The 20,439-nt window shown below is 40.0% G+C and overlaps 1 protein-coding gene across 1 annotated transcript in view; it reads left to right on the top strand.

Annotated features, from left to right (window-relative positions):
* Nucleotides 1–2,803: 2,803 nt before the first annotated feature.
* The window catches only part of ASPG (asparaginase), a 43,857-nt gene continuing 26,221 nt past the window's right edge, over nt 2,804–20,439 (top strand). Inside the window, exons 1-7 of the mRNA XM_018082154.2 lie at nt 2,804–2,827; nt 3,086–3,215; nt 5,228–5,357; nt 9,403–9,514; nt 12,261–12,386; nt 13,853–13,936; nt 15,006–15,132. Of these exons, the coding sequence (XP_017937643.2) occupies nt 2,804–2,827; nt 3,086–3,215; nt 5,228–5,357; nt 9,403–9,514; nt 12,261–12,386; nt 13,853–13,936; nt 15,006–15,132 (733 nt within the window). The remainder of the gene's footprint in view (nt 2,828–3,085; nt 3,216–5,227; nt 5,358–9,402; nt 9,515–12,260; nt 12,387–13,852; nt 13,937–15,005; nt 15,133–20,439) is intronic.

Here is a 20,439-nt window from a genome sequence, read left to right on the forward strand (position 1 = left end):
CTGTCCCTGGCCACCCAGAGAGCATGTGCCTGGCATTCCTGCTGGGAAGAGCGTGGGCCGCTGGAGCTGGTGCCCGTGACAGGGATTTTCCGGTGGTGACCTGGCAGCTGGATGCGAGCGTGGCAGCGAACATGCTGCCAAGTGTCAGGACGGGCGGGATCAGATGCAGCGTCAGTGTTCACCTGCCTTGGGGCAGGTTTCTGCTGCTCTCCCACCAGCTGTTGGCTTCTTTCAGGAAATCATTGAAGAGTTTTGCCTTACCCTACCAAGGGAGGGGGAGACTTACCTTGATGAGAGGGTAGATATGCCAAATGCCCTCCCACCAGCTGAAACATGTTTAAATCCAAAACTGAACTCTGAGATATATCAGTATACTGACTGCATTTTATCTAAAGGCTTCTTAGTTACCTACCTGTATATGCCATGTGTTTTCAGGTGCTCCTAAATGTCAGCAAATAGGTGCCCAAAATTCACCTGATACCTGCCCAGGCCCCCAGTCCAGAAGCTGGTTGGAGTGGTACCTAAGCACCACTAGACCCTCACTCAGTAGGCACAGGTCCTAAGGGATGACAGAAGCATCAAATAACAAATATGTCCAGGGAAAAGAATGGATTTCAGTCAAGTCTGACTTGCTGTAGGGCTGTGCATTTGCCAGCGTTGTTTTAAAGGAAACCAGTGAAATGTAAGGAGTGGGAGTGAGAGGGAATCAGTCCGATTTTGATGAATATCTATTTAGTTTCTTCCCTCCTTCACTTGGAAAGCAGTGGAGCATCCCAGGCCTTCCAGAGCCTGTGTCTGTCTGGATTCAGAAGTGTAGGTACTTGTGATCCCTACTACAGAGTTGCCTGAAATATGGTCTCTGCTGCTCATCTGTAGAATGAGTACACTCAGTGCTTCATCTTGGAGCTTCCTAGACTTGATTTTTTTTTTTCTAACAAGTCCTTTCTTCTCAGAAGATGGTGATTGGCTGCTTCTTATTATTGTAGGGAAGATGCTTTAAAGTGTTTTTCTGCTTTTTTTTTTATAGCTGTCATCTTTGTGTTTAATCTATCAAAGTGGTAAAAAAAAGTCCATATTTCAAATGATGTGGTGACTTTCGTTTCTCAGTTTGCATTGTGTATGCTAAAATAATTTCCTGCTTTTATTGCCTCAGCTTCCCAAATGACTCTTTAAGCAAACAAATTATAATCACATGTCTCATTCTTTTATAAATGAACTTTATAACTTCCTCTCATCTTGTATATTTTTTTTTTTTTACTTTTGCTTTACAAGTGTCAATCATTAAAGCAAGTGCAAACAATCTTAACAGTTATGATTCAATGATGCTGACTTGCTGTATCCTGGTGACGGTTTCGACCTGCTTTTCATACACAGATCTAGCTGCAGAGCAGCCACAGTACCTCTTTCAGAATATTTGGCAGTCTTTAGTGTTCAGAGGCTGGTGAAAGGGCATGGGAAAGGCAGCATGCTTTAAGAGAAAAAAAAATACTATAGATGCTCATTTCTTTTATTAACCTGTGGATGGAAAATGCCTGTTTACAATCCTACCTAGAGCTACAAGTGTTTTATTGGAAGCAGTGTGAACAGAATTAGTTTCCTCCAGCTGCACAAAGCCTTTCATAGCAGCAACTGCTACCAGTCAAGGGATCCAGCTAGGTTTCTACCTAACTAATGTTTGTCTAGGCTTACAAGGTTTTCTGTGGCCTTTCCAGTTGCTGAGAGAAGATGGATTACTCTTTAAAATCAGACAGGTTTGATAGGCCTAATGTGTTCTGCAAGGAATATGTTTCTGTACAGAACTGCCCCCATATGCAAGACCGATAGAATCACATTCCTTGGGCTCATTGTACATGTGTGAAGCAGTCATTTATCAACATGATATCTGATTGTAAACCTCCTGCAGAGTTTCTGCAGTTGACCTGTACACATCTGGCAACTCCAGCATGTCTTGAACCAGTTGGACTTTCTGCACACTTACAGGTTACCTGCTCAGGAGTAATTTTCAGAGGATGAATAGTTAGTTTGAGTTGGATGACAAGCAGACTTAGGAGCAGACAGTCTCAGTATTCATGATTTTGCTGTCAAGCCACTTCATCATCATCATCATCATGGCTGGGCTTTGTGAACGAAGATTTGGGAAGGGCTCTACCCATGTTTGTTGCAGGCGTGTTGGTGGCTAAAAAGGCCAATACGAGATAGGCATGTCCGGTTGCATCAAACCACTTCAGTGCATTTTTAAAATGTCTTCCTCCTACTTATTTCCTCCTACAGCAGTTTTTTTGGCTTATCAGGAGTGCATTTCAGAAAGACAATCTTCCTGCACTCCATGGTGAGGTTATTGTGATACTGATCTTTCCATCAAGTTTGTGCTCATGCTTCTCCTGGCTGGTGCCTTCAGGAAGATCTTTTCCTTGGGTGTGTGGATTGGATCTCTTTCCTGGCTTTTACCTGAAATACTAAGGAAAAAAGCACCCAACAAATCCAAGTAGAACTAAGCTAAATACCCCTAGAAAGATTACTTACCTTGAAATAGAGTCTGCCTAGGTAACAGTTATTTATCTGTCTCTTCTAGATGTTCTAGATTGCCAAAGGACTGGCTGCTGTAGTCCAAATCTTTTCCTATTAGAAATCTATGTACCTCATTTCTGAAAGCTCCAAGGACTACACCTGCTGAAATTAATATTTTGAGCAATGCTTTCTGCTTCTCTGCCTTTGCAAGATGTAGTTTTTAATTTTGGGATGTGGCACCATAGACGTACGTGCCATTTGTATTGATGTTACACAAGTCAAAACTGGCTTAGCAATGTCCTTTGCATTCCTCTGTGTGGTGAGTTTGTTAGGATTGGGGGATAACTTCAGCATGCTGATGTACAGCATGGTCCTTCTCCCCAAGCATCTGTGGCTTCTTGGGTGCAGAGTCCCACTGCATCAGAGTTTTTCAGCTCCCTGTTCTCTGTGGCAGCACAGGTTGTAGGATGTCTCGTTTGGCAGGTGGCTATAACTGTGTTATCTGTAGCACCAGGGTGAAAAGCAGAGGCCTCAACTGTCGGTGGGACAGAACCATGATTGTTCTCCTTGGCCACAGGTGCTTGTTTGCTGTTCTGCCTTTGTCTGCCTGCTTTATGATGCCCGGGCTGGCCAGCTAAAGAGGGAAAGGACAGAAGCTGATGAGAGCTCTTTGGACAAGTTGCCCAGCCTGCCTCTTCTCTGCAGGGGTGAAGTTGCTTCAAATACTTGGTTAACAAGCTTGGCTCACAAAAGTTGTTTTCCATGCATAATAAAGTAGAAGTGTTCTTAAAACAGTTGCACTTGAGTTCCCCCATGTTTGCTTCTCTGCTGTAAAGCAGAGAGCACTGCTAGATGTGGATGCACGTAGGGGACTGCAGGGGTTGTAAGTGGGTCATCTTGGATACATCTGCAGAACATCTTAAAAAAAAAAAAGTTTACGTTCAGTGCAAGCAATTAGAGAAAAACCCTGACAGATCAGTGATTAAGAGATGAGAAGCTGCCATTTATGAAGGGATTAAAGAAAAGTAATGTGCATCAGCTCTCCAGTTCCTGTGGCAAATACAAAAAATAAACAGTCTAATCCATTGTCAGTATTCAGAGCAAGATAACACTGGACAAGCAGAAGAATAATCAGAAAACACCCAGGAAACACTTGAAACTGGGCTGCATTTCTGAGCCAAAATGACTCTATGCCCAAGTGCAGCAGAAGTGGCCATTTGTGACTAAGCTAGGAACATCTTTAATAGGAAAAGCAGGGATTATAGCTGAATGAATGAAACACCCAAAGCTTGAAAGTGTGTTAAGTATATTTTGTAAAACAGAGAATTCTGGCAGGAATCCAAACAAATCCACTCAAATGCTGTTGCTGTCCTGTGAGGAAGTTGGCTATGAAGAGGCCTGCTACTTCATTTAAGGCAAGCCAGGAGGGAGATTAGGGAGTTCTTAAAGATTTTTCCATCAACTTGGAGGGTAAGTGGAAAAAGATAAAAATACTATTGAAAATAGTCTCTGTGTTTTGGAGTACTTAAAATAAACTTTGCTGTTTTGAAGGTGAGGCAGAAAAATACAGATGCTAACTTGGATGAGTTATGTTTAAAGAAACGGAACTAGGAAGTAGGAGGGAATTGCCTGGCTTCAAATTAGAAATAAGTAGAACTACCAGAGGTAGAATAATGAGGTTTGACAGTTTGTTCCCCATTTGAACAGGTAGTATGAAACACATTCACTAAGATTAAACTGAACTTGACAGTACCACCAATAGAATCTTGAAGTCCAGAAGGGAGTATCTCTGATAAAAGTTCCTTGAACGAAAAACATCCCAAAAAGTCACACTGCAGAAAAACAGTGTCTTCTGATTCTGGATGCCAGGACTGTCACTGTTATTCCTGAAGCAGGGTACTGGGGGATGCAGGTTAGATTCACAAGTGAACTCAGTTCTATGATGCTGAGGATTGTAACGTCAAAAAATCAGGTGCCTTTCTGGCTGATATAGAATGGTGTACAGGCACCCTTTGAAATACCTGGTTGCAGCCAGGACACCTGCAGGGTCCACCAAGCACTGACTGTATTCTTAGGCTAGTTTAAGTCTCAGCTGTTTTAGGGCCCCTGCCACAGAGGGGCAGAGCCCAGTCACAGGAGGGGAGAGGGTGAGCAGAGCTTGAGATGCATCCACGCTTTCAGCTTTTTCTGTTCAGCAGTTTATGCACCTTCTCTACGTCTTGTCAGTTCAGATGTTCAGTCCTAAACCTGCTAGTGGAAAGTATCTAGTATGTATCACAACCTGATAGTACAAAACAATGCTCAGTGCTTTGTAAGTCTTTTGCCACTAAGAAGTAATAGTAATAGCAATAATAGCTATGGCATATGTAAAAGAGAATAGTAGCTTTCTGCTACAGTTGCAAAAATTGGCTTCCTGTCCCTATTGCTGATCAGTATTTGCAGACAAGCAGCAATTAAAAATAGGGAAAGCATAAATATTTGATATGGAGATTTGAAACACTATTTTTCTTAAATAAAGGATTTATTTCAAGTCAAGAGAAGGATAACTGCATGGATATTTATTAGTTATGTCCAATTTTCATGTTTTTAAACTGGCAGTAGACTATTTAAATTTAATTTGGAAGGATGGGCAAACTGCTCTGTGACTTCTTCCCTCCTTGCCATTTGCTTCCTTCCATCCCTGCTCCTTTATTTACTTCTCTTATTCTTTATTTTTAAGGACTTGCTCCCGAGGCCAATAAACTAGTAAACAGCTTGGAAAAAATGCCAATGCTGCATGATAAGGCATATGCCCAGGAAACAAAACTGAACAACTGCCATGAATTTCCAGAGAACACACTGGTGCTCCCGTAAGTATAATTTCCTTGGGGAGAGGGAGGGTTAGGAAGTATTGTGTTAATTTTCAGATAATCACACGTCCAGATATTTAACATGAAGAATCCATGATGAGATTAGCAAAAATGCTTATATTGGCTTAAAAGGAAAAAGTCTACCATGTCTGACATGATAGAAAGTATGTGTTTGGGTATATTTGCAATGAAGTGCCCTAGAACTGCCTGAGAAGTAACTTTTAAGTTAGGCAGCAATTAACCATTCTGGACAGCTAAGTTCTGCATTTTTTCCCTTGTTTTTCGTATTAATTTGCTGCTGTGCAAACATATAAATATTTTACAGAAACTAAGAAAGCTACATATAGCTCCATGTGAATTATCTTCAGCATATGTCTGAAAAAGTAGCATGTAATTAATGCATCTGTGAATAGGCCTCATGCTTTAATTCTGCAGGCCTTCTGTTTTTAAAAGCCCTAAAAGGTGATTGTTTTTCCCAAATTTATGCAACGTTATGATAATAAGCGATAGGCTTATAATTAATCTGCATTTCTTCTTAACTGTTGGACAATGATTAAGAAGCTTATAGGTTTTATTTAGAGGGCAGTATGCTAATTTGAAATATTCCCCAGCTGTGATGAATGACTGTACCCCTGTAAACATGTTAGCTTTGCACAAAGGATGATTTTACACAGTCATTCAAAACTAAATGGGACTGTAGCTGGTTTGCTATAAGAGTAAAAATGAATATTCATTAATCTTTAAAGAGAAAACCAGGATATTCAAAGAAAATGTAAGGTTTAATAATTTCTTTCTACTTTGTATTGAGGTCTCTATGTAAAGCTTTTAAAAGTAACCACTTAAAAGGCAGATAGCAGGAAAAGTAGTAAAGGGAAAACTAATGGACTCCTGGTGCAGTAGTATTTATAGGAACATATAGTTTGTGTTAAATACGATGCTTACAGTAAGAAAAATGGGGCTCTCTGATGATTCTGTGCTTGAATAACTTTTAAATCCTTTAAGGGATTATAAACAAAACAAAACTGCACTAGTATACCAATTTGAGTCCTAAATGTACTTCTCTTGGCACATCTTTTTCACGAAGAACAGAAAAGCTTAAAACAATCATTCACATCAAAAACCTGAGGTTTAAAAACCAATCTTGTCTTGTTTTTCTGGCACTGCTGAGTGCTGTTTCTGGAGGTTAGTCATGGCAATTTGCCATTTTGTCTTTTGTGTTAGCCAAGTGATATTTTAACTAGATGGTTGAGAAATATTGTGAGTTCCTGAAGGGAGAAAATAGGAGTATTTTGTGAACTTTGTATATCTGTGTGTAACATTGATGTAAGAGGAATTATATGTTCTCTTTTTGGTGAGAGGCATCAGAAGTTGTAGGCAAGTCTGGTTTCTCTGTTGATATGTTGTGTTTTATTTAGGGAGTGCATTCTCAGGGGAGCTTTCTTTACAATCTGACTTCCAGTTTTACTCTTAGCATGTGTAAATGTAATATCCAGCAAGGCAATTTTTCATGTGAAGTCTAACTTCTTAGGTACAGTATGTCAGTTTAAACACATTGTTTAAATGCTCTCTCTGCTCTATGTAACAGTCTTACAGGCTTCATAAGGGGAGTGGGTCTGCAGAATTTATTAGAAGCCTCAGATGACTGGAAAAAGGGAAATATTGTACTCTCTTTAAAAAGGGTAGAAAGGAGGACCCTGGGAACTACTGACCTGTGAGCACCACCTCTGTGCCTGGGTGAGAGACTGGAGAGGGATGGATTCAACAGGTGGACTGTTCAGTGGATGAGGAGTTGATTGGATGGCTACATCCAGAGGGTAGTGGTCATGGTTCAGAGTCCCAGTGGACATCAGTGACAAGTGGTGTCCCTCAGGGGTCCATATTGGGATCAGTGTTATTTGATATCTTCTTTAATGTCACAGATGAAGCAATTGAGTGCACCCTCCACAAATTCGCAGGTGACACCAAGCTGGGTGGTGCTGTTGGCACACCTGAAGGATGGGATGCCATCCAGAGGGATCTGGACAGGCTTAAGAATGGGGCCCGTGGGAAGCTCCTGAGGTTTAACAAGACCAAGTGCAAGGTGGTGCACCTGGGTCAGGGCAAAGCCCAGTATCAACATAGGCTGGGGGATGAACAGATTGAGAGCAGCCCTGCTGAGAAGGACTTGTGGGTGTTGGTGGATGAGAGGCTGGACATGAGCCAGCCGTGTGTGCTCACAGCCCAGGAAACCAATTGTATCCTTGGCTGAATCAAAAGCAGTGTGGGCAGCAGGGCCAGGGAGGGGATTCTGCCCCTCTTCTCTGCTCTGGCCCCACTGGGAGCACTGCATCCAGCTCTGGGGTTCTCAGCACAGGAAGGACATTGAGCTGTTGGAGCAAGCCCAGAGGAGGGACACTAAGATGATAAGAGGGATGGAGCAGCTCTGCTATGAGGAAAGGATGAGAGAATTGGGTTTGTTTAGCTTGGAGAAGAGAATGCTTTGGGTGGTGTAATTCTGGCCTTCCAGTACCTGAAGGGAACTTGCAAGAAAGATGGAGAGGGACTTTTTACAAGAATGTGCAGCATGTTGGCTGCATCATTTGGAATTAGAAACATATTCCAGCTCATCTAAGAATGGGTGAAAATGGTGAATATTCTTTCATCTTCTAAGCTTCAGAAAGGTAGCAGAAAATATTAGTACTAGGGTTCTTTTATTTCCCCAAATCTAAACTGCCAAATTGAATTTATACGTAGTTGACTTTATTCTGAGAGGTTAGAAGGTTAATGTGGAGAAATCAGCATTTTCTGTGGGGTATAACACATGCTCTGTGTGCAGTCCATTTGGATGCCAAATCAAAGGTCTTTGAAGAGTTAGATTTCTTGATACAGGCAGGTGGAGGAAGGGAGAGCTGTGGTCCTTGAAGGCAGGAGAGCAGACAACATGCTTAGAGCTAAGGCAATCCACTGTAATTCCATAGCCACCATTGCCTTTGATAAGTCACCTCCAAATTTGGGATTGCATACTTTTGTAAGATATTTGAGTATCTAAACACTTTTTAATCCTTGGTCTCTGTCTGCTGGGCTACACACTGCATGATGTTTGAAATTGTCACATTCCTCAGCCCCACAGGTACTTTATCCTGTTGCCTGACTGGTTTTGGTTTGGTTTGGAATTTTTTTCCCTTGCGTAGTTGCTGAGGCTTGTTTTTATTATAGTTGGAGCAGTCATTTCCTGGCTGTCAAGGTTGCACTTGTTCAGTGGCCAGTAATTGATCGCCAGTGAGTTGTTTATGGTCTTGAGGTCTCTGTTTTCAGCCTATGCCAGTATTTTAAGATCTTTGATATTATCACATCCTTAAACTCCACATAAGAAGGCATAGCTGGCACCATAGAGCAGAGTTCCTTAATAAGGTGACCTCAGGTCTAATAGTCTGGGACTGGGCTTTTACAAAGTTAGCCTATTACTAGCAAAGGCAACAGTTCATCTGAAGAACCAAGAGAGTTTTATTCTGAAATCTGAGATCAGAAAAAATTAATGGATCTTCTAAAAGCTACAAAAATGAATCTTAGTCATAAAACGCTTAAGATACACTTTGTGTCAGGAAAGAGTATCTGTTTATAGGGTATCTATTTATATTTATCAAAGGATGAGAAATTTGTTGCAACTCTTCTCTTGCATCCCCCCTATGAACATCAGGAGCTTTATAGATTCCTCTCAATAGCTTATGAAGCATTTTTAAACCCTAAGGCTTCGTATTAACTTCTGTTACAAGTCAGAACAAACTTAGTGTAAGTCTGGGTTCTTCTTTTCTGACTTTAGTTCTGACAACTCCTCTCTGCCTTCTAAATTTTATTTATTATTAAATTAAATTTAAGTGTTTGTGCTTTAAACCACATCAAGCCATGAACTTCTAAACTTGGAATTTAATTTCCAAATTTAAGACCTTTTTTTTCACCTAGATTTGGAAGATGGGGAGGAAAAGGGTAAATGATGATTCAAAGAAAAAATCAGAAGTGACGAGATGATATTCTAAGAATTTTTTTTTCCAATTCTCTTTCTTCACAGCGTCTCCAAGCAAAACAAAAGGATCTTTTACACAATCCTTGAGCTATCACCACTACTTGACTCTTCCAACATGACACCAGACGACTGGGCCAAAATTGCAAAGAAACTTGAGGTACTATAGTGTGGGATAAGAATTCATTTGTCACTTAAAGCCAGCAGTATATCCAGTATGCTGAGCGAGATAGTTCAGTAGTGTGATATGTATATATGTTTCTTTAAATGTAAATGTTAAGTACCTTACTTAGTTGCTTGCAAGGTTTGCTGAATTTTTTTTTCTTTTGAAAATTTTGCAAATTCCTTAAAGTTATATAGTTCTTCCAATGATAAGCCATGCCATAGTTCCACACAATAAAATAAGAGAAAAATTGCAGCCATAATTGCATAAGGTAGGCAACTGCATATGCAATTGCAAGTGCATAATTGCATAATATGTAGGTCGATGTGTTTTAAAATGTTGACTTGAATTAACTGTCCAAAAATGTTGAATGAAATCCTTAAGTGTAGGTGACTTAATTGAGGGTTTCTTAGTTACACATCATTTGAATGTTCAAATAGCTTAATAGTTGGCTATCGACATAGAAAATAAATTCATATCTTCATGCCTTTCTTACACTGGACACATATGGATTTGAGTAGCTTTGACTTTGCAACAAGTAGAAAAAACGTTAGGTTTTTCCACAGTGAGACATGTTTAAAGCCCTATATATTTCTGCATATATGGTTGAATTCATGACAACCTTCTCCGGATTAAAAAAATCAGCATTTCTCTGCTCCTGTCCCCGTGTCTGAACTTAGCTGTGTGCTTTTAAGAAAGCAGAAATGCAAAACACTTCAAATGCTTCACACCAGGAATTCATAAATAGCTGTTAGAAATAACTAACTATGGGACTAGGAAGATACTGCTCTCCCCCTCCTGCTCTCTCTGCGATAGTGGGGCTTTATAGTGTAAATTCCCTTCTTTGACCACACAGTAGCAATGAACGTGAACAGTTTAATAATGTGGGGAATGATGCTGAAGATCCAGGTAACAGTCTTTCACCTTTAGGCTCTCTAATCCTGAAACTACCAAACTAGGGAGGTTGCTTCTCCTATCAAATGCATCTTGCCAGGGCAAAGAAGAGGTGTAGCTGGTGTGTAAGTGGAAAGCCTCTAGGATGGAGCAGGGGTGCAGCTGGGAAAAGCCCAGGGCCAAGAGAAAGAGACAATCCCATGCTGAACAGGAGAGAATTTGCCTTTCTTCCTTACTGGCATATTAGTTTTTATTAAAAAAAATAGAAAAGTGTTTATTTCTTGTACACGGATTGCAGCTTCTCTTTTATGTAGCAGTGTCCAGTTCGTGTAGTCCACGTTAAAAGTGCTCAGAGGCAAAAAAAAAAAAAAAAAAGAAACTTCAACTCTCCAGCTTGTGCACAGACACTGCCACTTTGTGTTCATCTTGGACATGTGCTTGGCACAGTTGTAACATGCTGATGACTTTCCACACTGAAATATTCCAAGACGTTTCTGTGGGATGTCTCCTTAATTGCCAGTCTGATCTTTTACATTACAAAGCTTAAACCAAACTATGTTCTTTTGCATCTAATAAGGTTCATAAGGCTGAAAACATTGGTGAGCATACTGATTTAGAGAGGACAAGTGGCTATTCCTGTGATCTTGGTCCTTCTGGAAACCTACTAACCTTGTTACTGTGTTGGTGAATAGCTGCACCATGCTTTTTGCATCAGGCTGTAATTTAGTCTACTGAAAGATCTTGCAACACTGGCAGTTGTTCTGTTGGCTCAGTTGTTAGAGATAAGCAGAAATCCCCTGAAATTTCCAGCAGGTAGCAACAGGTAGACATGAGTATCAGTGAAGGAATAGCAAAAGGACAAGTAGAAACCTACAGGGGAGTGTGGAGGTGACCTTATTATCAGGACATGCCAAGGGTGTGTGCCTACTGAGACATAAGAAGTGTAAATAAAAGAAAAACTTGTTTAATCCTTTTTTCCCTCCACACTAGCCCTGCATATATCTGCTTAAGAGTGCTATGTAGTCCTTTCCATGTTACCAAATTACATCAGAGTCTCTCACTACAGCATTTATGATGTCCATCACTCTTAAATTAGAGGAACCAATCCCTTTTTCCTCCAAAAGCCAGCAGATGACTTTATTCTAATAGGATGAGCTGTGTGATTCATGGGTTTGCATTAAAAAAACTCCTGTGTGGAATTGTGTGTAGATTTAAACTATTATAAAAGTCATTTTTACATCTGCATGTGCTTTATAGTCTAAAGGGACTTCTCAAAAACCAGGAAGTGAACACACATTAATGAACAAGAAGCCTCTTCACTGCTTTCTGCTACGGAAAGGATGACTTTCCATCAGAAGAGGGCACTCTGACACTGGCAGTTTGCCTGTCTGCCACTCAGATTAAATGGACTGTTTTTATCTGTATGTTATGATAGCCTTGGTTTGCCTAATCTGTTCCTGTAAATGGTGTAATCCCTAAAGTAAAAGCGGCAACAAGAAATCAGACTATACAACTAATTTGCATGTGTTAACATTCCTGTTTAAAGCCATTGCTAAGCTTTTCCTAATTAGCAGTCTTCTGGTTTAAAAATGCTGCATTAATATGTATACATGGAAGAATCTCTTTGACTGTTCCATAATTAGAATTACTGGCTCTAGTTCTTAGTGACCTATTCACCCTTAATTTTATTTAATCTGGAAATAGGGTAACTTTAGGAGGAATTATGTGTGCAGGACCCTTCCAAGTATTAAACTGTTGCCTGCATCAGTGAAAGTAATGTACTATGTACCTCACTTGCTGGTGCCAGTACATTGCTCTAACAGTGTGAAAACTGTCTCTCCATTTCCAGGAGCACTATGAAAAGTACGATGGTTTTGTGATCCTTCATGGTACTGATACTATGGCATATACAGCTTCAGCCTTATCCTTCATGTGTGAGAACCTGGGTAAAACTGTTGTTCTGACAGGATCTCAGGTAATGGAATTAAGTTGTAGTTGAAGCAGGAAGCCTCATTTTTGGTTTTTATATGCAAAACTTGGTTGTATCCTGATTATCACTGTATAGCTTAGTAGTGCAGGGCAGGCCCCAGGCCAGGGTGAGTGGTCACAGTGCTGACAGAAATCAGTGAGAACTGGCGGGCTCACCAGCTGAGGATCTGCCCCATAATTTTATCATTAATGACTTTACAACTCTGTACTGAGTCAGACCAGTAGTTCATTATGTCTGTGGCCAGATGCTTCAGAGAAAGATATAAGAACCTGTCATTGGCCATTGTGTATTAATCAGTTTATATGAGAAGCATCTCTCCAGCCTCAGGTGGCCGCTGGTTGTTAGCTGGTTTTTTTTCCTTTTAAAGCCCTGAAGCTTATTGCTTTTACTTCATCAGTTGTTATCCTGACTTATGTTGCTCATTGTTGCATTTTTATAATTTTTTTTTAAATAAACTCTATGCAGTAGATGCATTTTTGATCATTTCTATTCCAAAAGCATCTAATATGGTCTGTTTCCTTTCCTCTGAAGACTACATTTATTAATTTTCATTCTCTTAGCTGGAGATCAGCCCTTTGCATATTGTCTGAGGGGGAGGGATTGTCTTACTAGAATAGCTTGCTTGAGTATAAAATACAGCTCTAATCACAAAGGAGAGATGAAACATCACATTGTAAAATTCCCCTCCCCAGTCTCAGAACTTCCCTTTCACATGTGGTCTATTTGAAGTCAAAATACAAAAGTCTAGGAAGGAGTAGGCTCCCACTTACTTTCTTGACGTGGGGCAGTCTGGTCGTGATACATCACAGTCAAGGTTTTGCTTTCTTTTTGGCTGTATTTCTTGGAGATCTGCCTGACATATGATCTAGCAAGGGAGCATGTGATTTCTTTTTTTTATTGCTGAAAGGAGCTCTGACTCTCTCTTAATAAAGAGGCAATCTGAAAAGGCATGGAAGTCATCACTCAGCAGACCAAATTTCTGTTTTTAATCTTGCCCTTTTCTGTCAGTAATAACCTGCTGGCTCAGTTTTTCTATACTGTGAGGAAAGATGGTGCAAGAGAGCTGTTGTGGAGCCCATAGTGACAGATCTGCAGATCTGGGGCTGTTGCTTTTTCTCTGTATCATCACTTCTCCCATGTTCAGTCACTTCAACTATGACTTCTTTCTAGTTTTTATATTTTTCCTGAACCAGTCTTAATATGCTTAATCACACCAGAATCATCTCTATATCAGTTTTTAAGCACTTAAATTATAAAAGTCTGTTAAGCACAGGGAGAAATCTTGCCATCTGTTGCAGTCTAAAATAGTTTGGATGGAGAAAACTTTTTTTGTAATAAATCATTGTTACATAAATTATTCATATATTTGTATTGCATAAGTTGGACTCATTTTTTCTGCTGTGTAGGCTTTCCATAAGGGCCAGGGTGTAATTTCAGTCTCTGCTCTTCAGGTGCCCATATACGAGTTGCAGAATGACGGCCGAGACAACCTTCTGGGGGCATTGCTGATGGCTGGGCAGTTTGTGATTCCTGAGGTTTGTTTGCCTGTGAAGACCATCTCAGCAGCTTAATTTCTCCCTCTAGCCAGGACACATACTTATATACACAAAATATCCGGTAGGCAGTAAGGAATTGTGCTTAAACAGGAAGATGAATGTATTCCACTGAGGTAACAGTCCTTGCATGGCAAAGCAGCTGCTGTTTTTGCATTGGTCATATCCCATTTGCTCATATACAATCTGTAAAGACTATGAAGTCTGAAATTGTACATTGCAAGAGACTTGAAATCGGAAGTTCTCTTGCACATATGTGGGGTCTGAAACACTTCTAAGTCAGTTTTTTAACTGAATGTTACTTTGAAATTCTGTAGTTGCTCTAGTACTGGTATGTCTTTTAGCTCTAGTTCCTGAAGACTGAAATGTCGAGAGCGATACTTCTGGTGGACGTGGAAGTACTTCCATAGTCTCAGCACCCTGCCTTTAAAGATGTTTGTGCTGTGCAGCCCAAAAGTCAGAGAGAAAAATGGTCAGGTTTCACCTCATTTCACGTCTGCCATGCTCCCAAAGCCAGTTCTTGTAAGACAACAACAGTAGCTGACTGGCCCAGATCTGAAGAACTGATAACAGCTTTGAGGTATCTCTTTTCCTTCAAGTTCCAATTGACAAACTTTAGGAGGTTTGAGAAGGAACATAATTATTTATGTGTGGTACCTCTTTTGAAAATTATCCTCATTTTCCCTAGGCCTTATGTTATGTTTTGGACTCTGAATTAATATATAACTCATGAATGTATTTAAAAGTCCACTGTTTCTTTCCTCTATCTCTGAAGTAGACTCAGGCAAATTTTCTGTCTCCTAGACTATGTCTCATGAGAGGATTATGAAACTAGTTAACTCTTAACTTGTTTTGTTTTTAAATTCTTAAACCAATGTGTGACAGGTGTGCCAGCTCTTTTTGAAAGGGTTAGACTTGTAAACATCTACTAGCCTCTGAGTTGCTTTAAACATTTAGAAAACACTTTATAAAGGACGGACTACAGTATTTATCTACAGCATCTTTTAATTACTGGCTTATTCATAGACCTGTTTCTTTACTTGTCTTGCAGGTGTGCCTGTATTTTTATAATAAACTGTACAGGGGAAATAGGGTGACTAAGGTGGATGCTGGGAGTTTCAATGCCTTTTCCTCACCTAACCTGCCTCCACTTGCAAATGCTGAGGTTGATATTACAAGTAAGCAACATCATCTCTTAAGCCATGTAATTTATGCCACATGCAATAGAACTGAAAAGAATCTCTGCCTATGTAGTTGAAATGTCATTTTTAATCTCAAAAATGTCTTTGAAAGCTCTGTAGCTTGACTCCATCTGCTCTGAACCTGTTTAAATACTAGTACAACTGAGATTTTGTGACTCAGCTGCATTTATGTATTGAGTATAGATGTGAGCTAGACTGACTTTGACTGAAGATCCAGACTAACCAGAGGGAACGTTGCCCCTGTGTCATGAAAATGCTTGGTCTAAAGATAAAAATGAGGGAGTGAGGACTGAAAGAACAAAGAGTTTAATCTCATTAGTGACCATGCTGGGCTCTGAAATCAAGCAAAGAAGTCGTTGCAGAGTACTTGCAGCTTCAGCAGATTCTGTTTGATGCATGCCAATGTGTAAGATGTTTTACTGGATATTTGGGACCTGTCTGAACTGCAAGCACACTGAAAACAGCAGACCTAAAATATGCATTGTATGAAATTTTTTTCCCCCCAAACTTTCTCAGGTTCCCTGTAATTTCTGTGTGTCAGTTTCTTAAGGAAGGGAAAAACTATCTGAAGGTTTCAGTACCCATTTGCAAAGTCATCAACACATTGATGTCTGCTCTTGGATAAATGGCACCCTTTCTTTGGAGAGGGGAGAAGAGAGACACATTTGGAATCTAGCCAAATGAGGAGCTGCCAAAAAATATACTAAAGAACAGTTTTGAAAAATATAACATGTTATTGAGTAGACTATGTATTAAATAGGAGCAGGACTTGATCAAAATCTCCATTATTACAAAAAAATGGGAACAGGAGGGTGTTCCTCAATTTTGCTAGGTGCTGTTAGTGGCAGTAGGAGTTCTAGCCCTGTGCCATGCAATGTGCCTTTATGATGGTTTCTACTACTAGAGAACAGCATTCTGCAATTTGGAATATAAACTTATCCCTTCCACTTAATGAGTGGGAGTTACTTAACAAAGTTCCAGGATCAGAGTGCTGTGATTGTAGCAACCAGATGCAAACTGAGGAAGCCTGTGTAATACTGTAGTTGCCTGTAAGACATCTCTCAGGTAGAGAGTGTGCCACTGTTGTGTTACTGTGCTGTGTCAAACAGGATGTATCTGAAATCAACAGAAATGCTGCCAGTTGATTGCTGCAGTAAATTGGGGGAATCTTATTTCTTGGGTTTGTATTAACTGCATCAAATAACGTATAAATAAATTCTTTTTACTGACTGATCAGTAATGAAATCAAGCTGCAAATTGTGTGCTATTTCTCCCTTGGATTTGTTTTGTGATTCCTTGTCCAGAGTAGAAAAATGAGAAAGTTATTAAGCACTTCCCTTGGCCCATATTTGGTCCCATTATGTCTTCAGTAAATGCCTCATTGGTATCAATGGGGATTTCTGATTTAAAAACTGATGGTGTGATAGGCTCTATTTTTATTTGCTTCAGTTGATTACCCAGTTGGAGTAGCATCATTTATCCAAGATGACGGTGTCACTATTGAAGGATTGTTTCATTTTGAAAGAACATAGTTTATAGTATGTGCAGTCTACTAGTGCTGCTTTATTTTGTCCAAAGTAATTGTTTGAAACATCGCTGTCTCCCTTTAGTTTGCTTGTAGAGTCCTTGTATGAAGCTTTCATGGAGACAAGGAACCACTTGGTCATTTAAAAACAAACCAAACAAATCCAGCATCTTTCTACTTTTTTTTTCCCAAATGACTTTATATAATATGTCTTAATCCTCCTGTAGACAGGGCTGACTCTTGCTGATTCAGCGTTATGGAGAGCAGCCTGAGGATGTCAGGAAAAGTAGGCCACTTGCAGAAACTCTTCCTCAGGCTTCCCAGTTCTAACAAAGCTGGGAATGAAAATTCCAGAGGAGCAGAAGGGGAGAAGTGGCAGGATGGAGGAAGTGGGAACCGTAATGGGATCATGGGTTGGTTGATACACAGGAATGAGGAGAAATGCTATTCGTGGCCGGGCATAGCATATAAAAGCAACAATCTACTTCAGAGGTAGAGATGAAAGGGAGAAGCTTAGTCCTCTTCCCTCTCTTACCCTTGCAACTCTCTTCTTCGTTTTTGATATCCATTTTTCACACTGTTCCCTCTCTAGGTGAGGCTCGTAGTGGATTTCTAAATCCCATAACTGGCTGCATTCTTGGCCATATCCTTAGCTACGTTACCAACACCTAAGAGTCCCATCACCCAGCTTTAGATGAGCAAGTGTGTCAGCTTCCTCAAGGCTTTCAACTTAGCACAAGAAACTCCTGTAAGAAGTGAAAAATGCTAGCCCAGTCTCGAGCTCAGTAAGAAACCCAATGCTGATGGCAAACACTTTTGCGGCAGAATCAGAAATCACAGAATCACAGAAACATTTCAAGTGTGGTACACATAGAAATAACCAAAAATATTTCTAAAATCTCAAAGCCTATCAAATAAAAGACCTTGCCTTATTTCTCCCATATTTTGAAAACAGGGGAGACAAGGAGGAGTCTTCCACTTGAAATGTATAAAGATTCTCAGTATATTTTGTAACTGATTACTCTCCTCTATTCCTGACTGTCCTAATGAAGCACACATGAAACTTGCTTTGTTGCTGTGGCTGGACTTTGTTCATCACAGATGCATGTAACTTCTGGGAGTGGTGCACATGTACAGGACAATATGATGAGAAACAACTTGTGCAGGGGACAAGCAGCCCGTGTGACTATGTGCAGATGTGGTACAGCAGCAGAAGGTTAGAAGGCCCTTTTGGGCTCATCTACCCATCAGTCTCATTGGAGAAAAGCTATTAGTTACTGGCCAAGTCTGCATCTTGGATGGCAGTTCTGGTTATTTATATAAATATATAAATTTATATATTTATATAAATAACCAGAACTGCCATCCAAGATGCAGACTTGGCCAGTAACTAATAGCTTTTCTCCAATGAGACTGATGGGTAGATGAGCCCAAAAGGGCCTTCTAACCTTCTGCTGCTGTACCACATCTGCACATAGTCACACGGGCTGCTTGTCCCCTGCACAAGTTGTTTCTCATCATATTGTCCTGTACATGTGCACCACTCCCAGAAGTTACATGCATCTGTGATGAACAAAGTCCAGCCACAGCAACAAAGCAAGTTTCATGTGTGCTTCATTAGGACAGTCAGGAATAGAGGAGAGTAATCAGTTACAAAATATACTGAGAATCTTTATACATTTCAAGTGGAAGACTCCTCCTTGTCTCCCCTGTTTTCAAAATATGGGAGAAATAAGGCAAGGTCTTTTATTTGATAGGCTTTGAGATTTTAGAAATATTTTTGGTTATTTCTATGTGTACCACACTTGAAATGTTTCTGTGATTCTGTGATTTCTGATTCTGCCGCAAAAGTGTTTGCCATCAGCATTGGGTTTCTTACTGAGCTCGAGACTGGGCTAGCATTTTTCACTTCTTACAGGAGTTTCTTGTGCTAAGTTGAAAGCCTTGAGGAAGCTGACACACTTGCTCATCTAAAGCTGGGNGTGTTTCTCTGTGCGTGTGTATGATAATAAAGCTGCATAAGATAAGGATGTGATTTTTTGACTCTAAATTTAAAGGCTATAGTTTTTGGTAAGTAGAGGGAGACTGGAAAATCTATTTTTATGTGATGGTTTGGAAGAGTAAACAAAAGGCCTTAACATCTTGAATGCAGTCTCCTTGAATAATGCAATCTATCCCAAACCATTTTGGATACAGTATATAAATAGCCATTACATCTTTATTTTATGTACATTGCTTTAAAAAACTTACTTTCTGCTTTACCACACCAGTAGCTAGCTTACCTTTGTTCCTCAGCTTTGCATCCATATTTGCATAATGCAGTACACTGTATCACTTAAACTCTTTGCAAGCACAGGCCATCCAAGTCAGAACAGGTTGCTGTTTTCTGTGCTGTGCTAAAACTGAGTATCCCTTATTAGCTGCTCATCCATAGGAAAAAAAAACTGTTATGAACACCAATAAAGACAGCTTTTTGTACTTCACGTGCTTGTATATGAGTTTCTTACTTAAGAATTGTTAAGGATTCTTACTTTTTTTATTTTTAATTTAACAAAAAAAAGGAGATTGCTGTGTCATATGACTATAGGCTGCAAGACAGCTGGTTTATTCAGTACAGTGGAGATGCTTGAACTTAACTGTGTGACATAAATACTTTTCCTTTTAGGGGATGTAATTTTTGAGATTCAGGATGCAAAGGGTGTGTTCTAAATTTTTTTTTCCCCTGCATGGTGCTCTGCCTCACTGTATTCGACAGAGTTGAATAAATCTGAGGTGAAGTCAGGCTTTTATGTATATTTGTTTGTCTTTGGCTCTTGCATCACATTTGCTCTTTGTTCTGCCTTTTAGACTTATTTGGCTAATGGAAAACTGACATCTGTGGAGTCTGCAGCACCAAACACGTTATGTAGGCTGACGAGGTTCATGACCAAGCGAATGTTAACTCAGAGGCAATCTTTAATTTTTTTTTTTAAATACAGTTTGGAATTACATCACTATACTATGTCTGCATGCATTAAATTTATCTTGGAGATGATATATTATTTGGTAGAGTGTACTCCAAGAGTACAGGTATAGGCCTGGTATAGGTCTGACTTCTGAACCTATCCTCTGATCTCTTTCCTTGGTCTTCTGCTTTTGGCAGTATCTTAGTGATCCATGCCAAGGCAGGTTTACTCAGTTCATTCTTCAAGTTCATTACAGGCATTAGGGATGCTGACAGTTGCCAAACGTAGTAGTATGCATTTGTGAAGTTTTGGCAGGGACTCCTACCTTATGGAGGATAAAAGAAAGCAAGCTGTGATACAATTTTATTGCCATCCCTTCTTGTAGAGGAGGCTGCTTTTAAAGAATTAACTTTTGTGTTAGAAAGTTGAGAGGAACGGATTTATTGCATGATGCTGCTGCCTCTTAACATGATTAACCAGGCCTATGAAGCTCATGTAGCACAAATGCATGGCTTCTGCGCTTACCCCTGTACCTCCTGCAGGTCTCTAACTCGCTCTGGAAAGCTCATGGAGGCCTTTGAGAACTACTTGGCTAAATACTAAGTCCAGCCAGCTAGTTTCAGAATTGTGCTGGACAGCTTAGCACAAAGAAAGACACTGTAGAAATGGTCTATGCTTGTATTCTCACAGTCCCAGGGCATTTGGAATCCATGTGCTCCAGTGTGACTGGTTGGACAAACATGATGCCAAGCCAACTGCTTGTGACCTGTTTAACGACATATGGCAGTTTTTAGAAAGAACAGAGGCTTTAGT

Source organism: Manacus vitellinus, unplaced genomic scaffold, assembly GCF_001715985.3.
Source record: "Manacus vitellinus isolate BGI_N305 unplaced genomic scaffold, ASM171598v3 scaffold_6_pilon, whole genome shotgun sequence".
Lineage (NCBI taxonomy): Eukaryota > Metazoa > Chordata > Aves > Passeriformes > Pipridae > Manacus > Manacus vitellinus.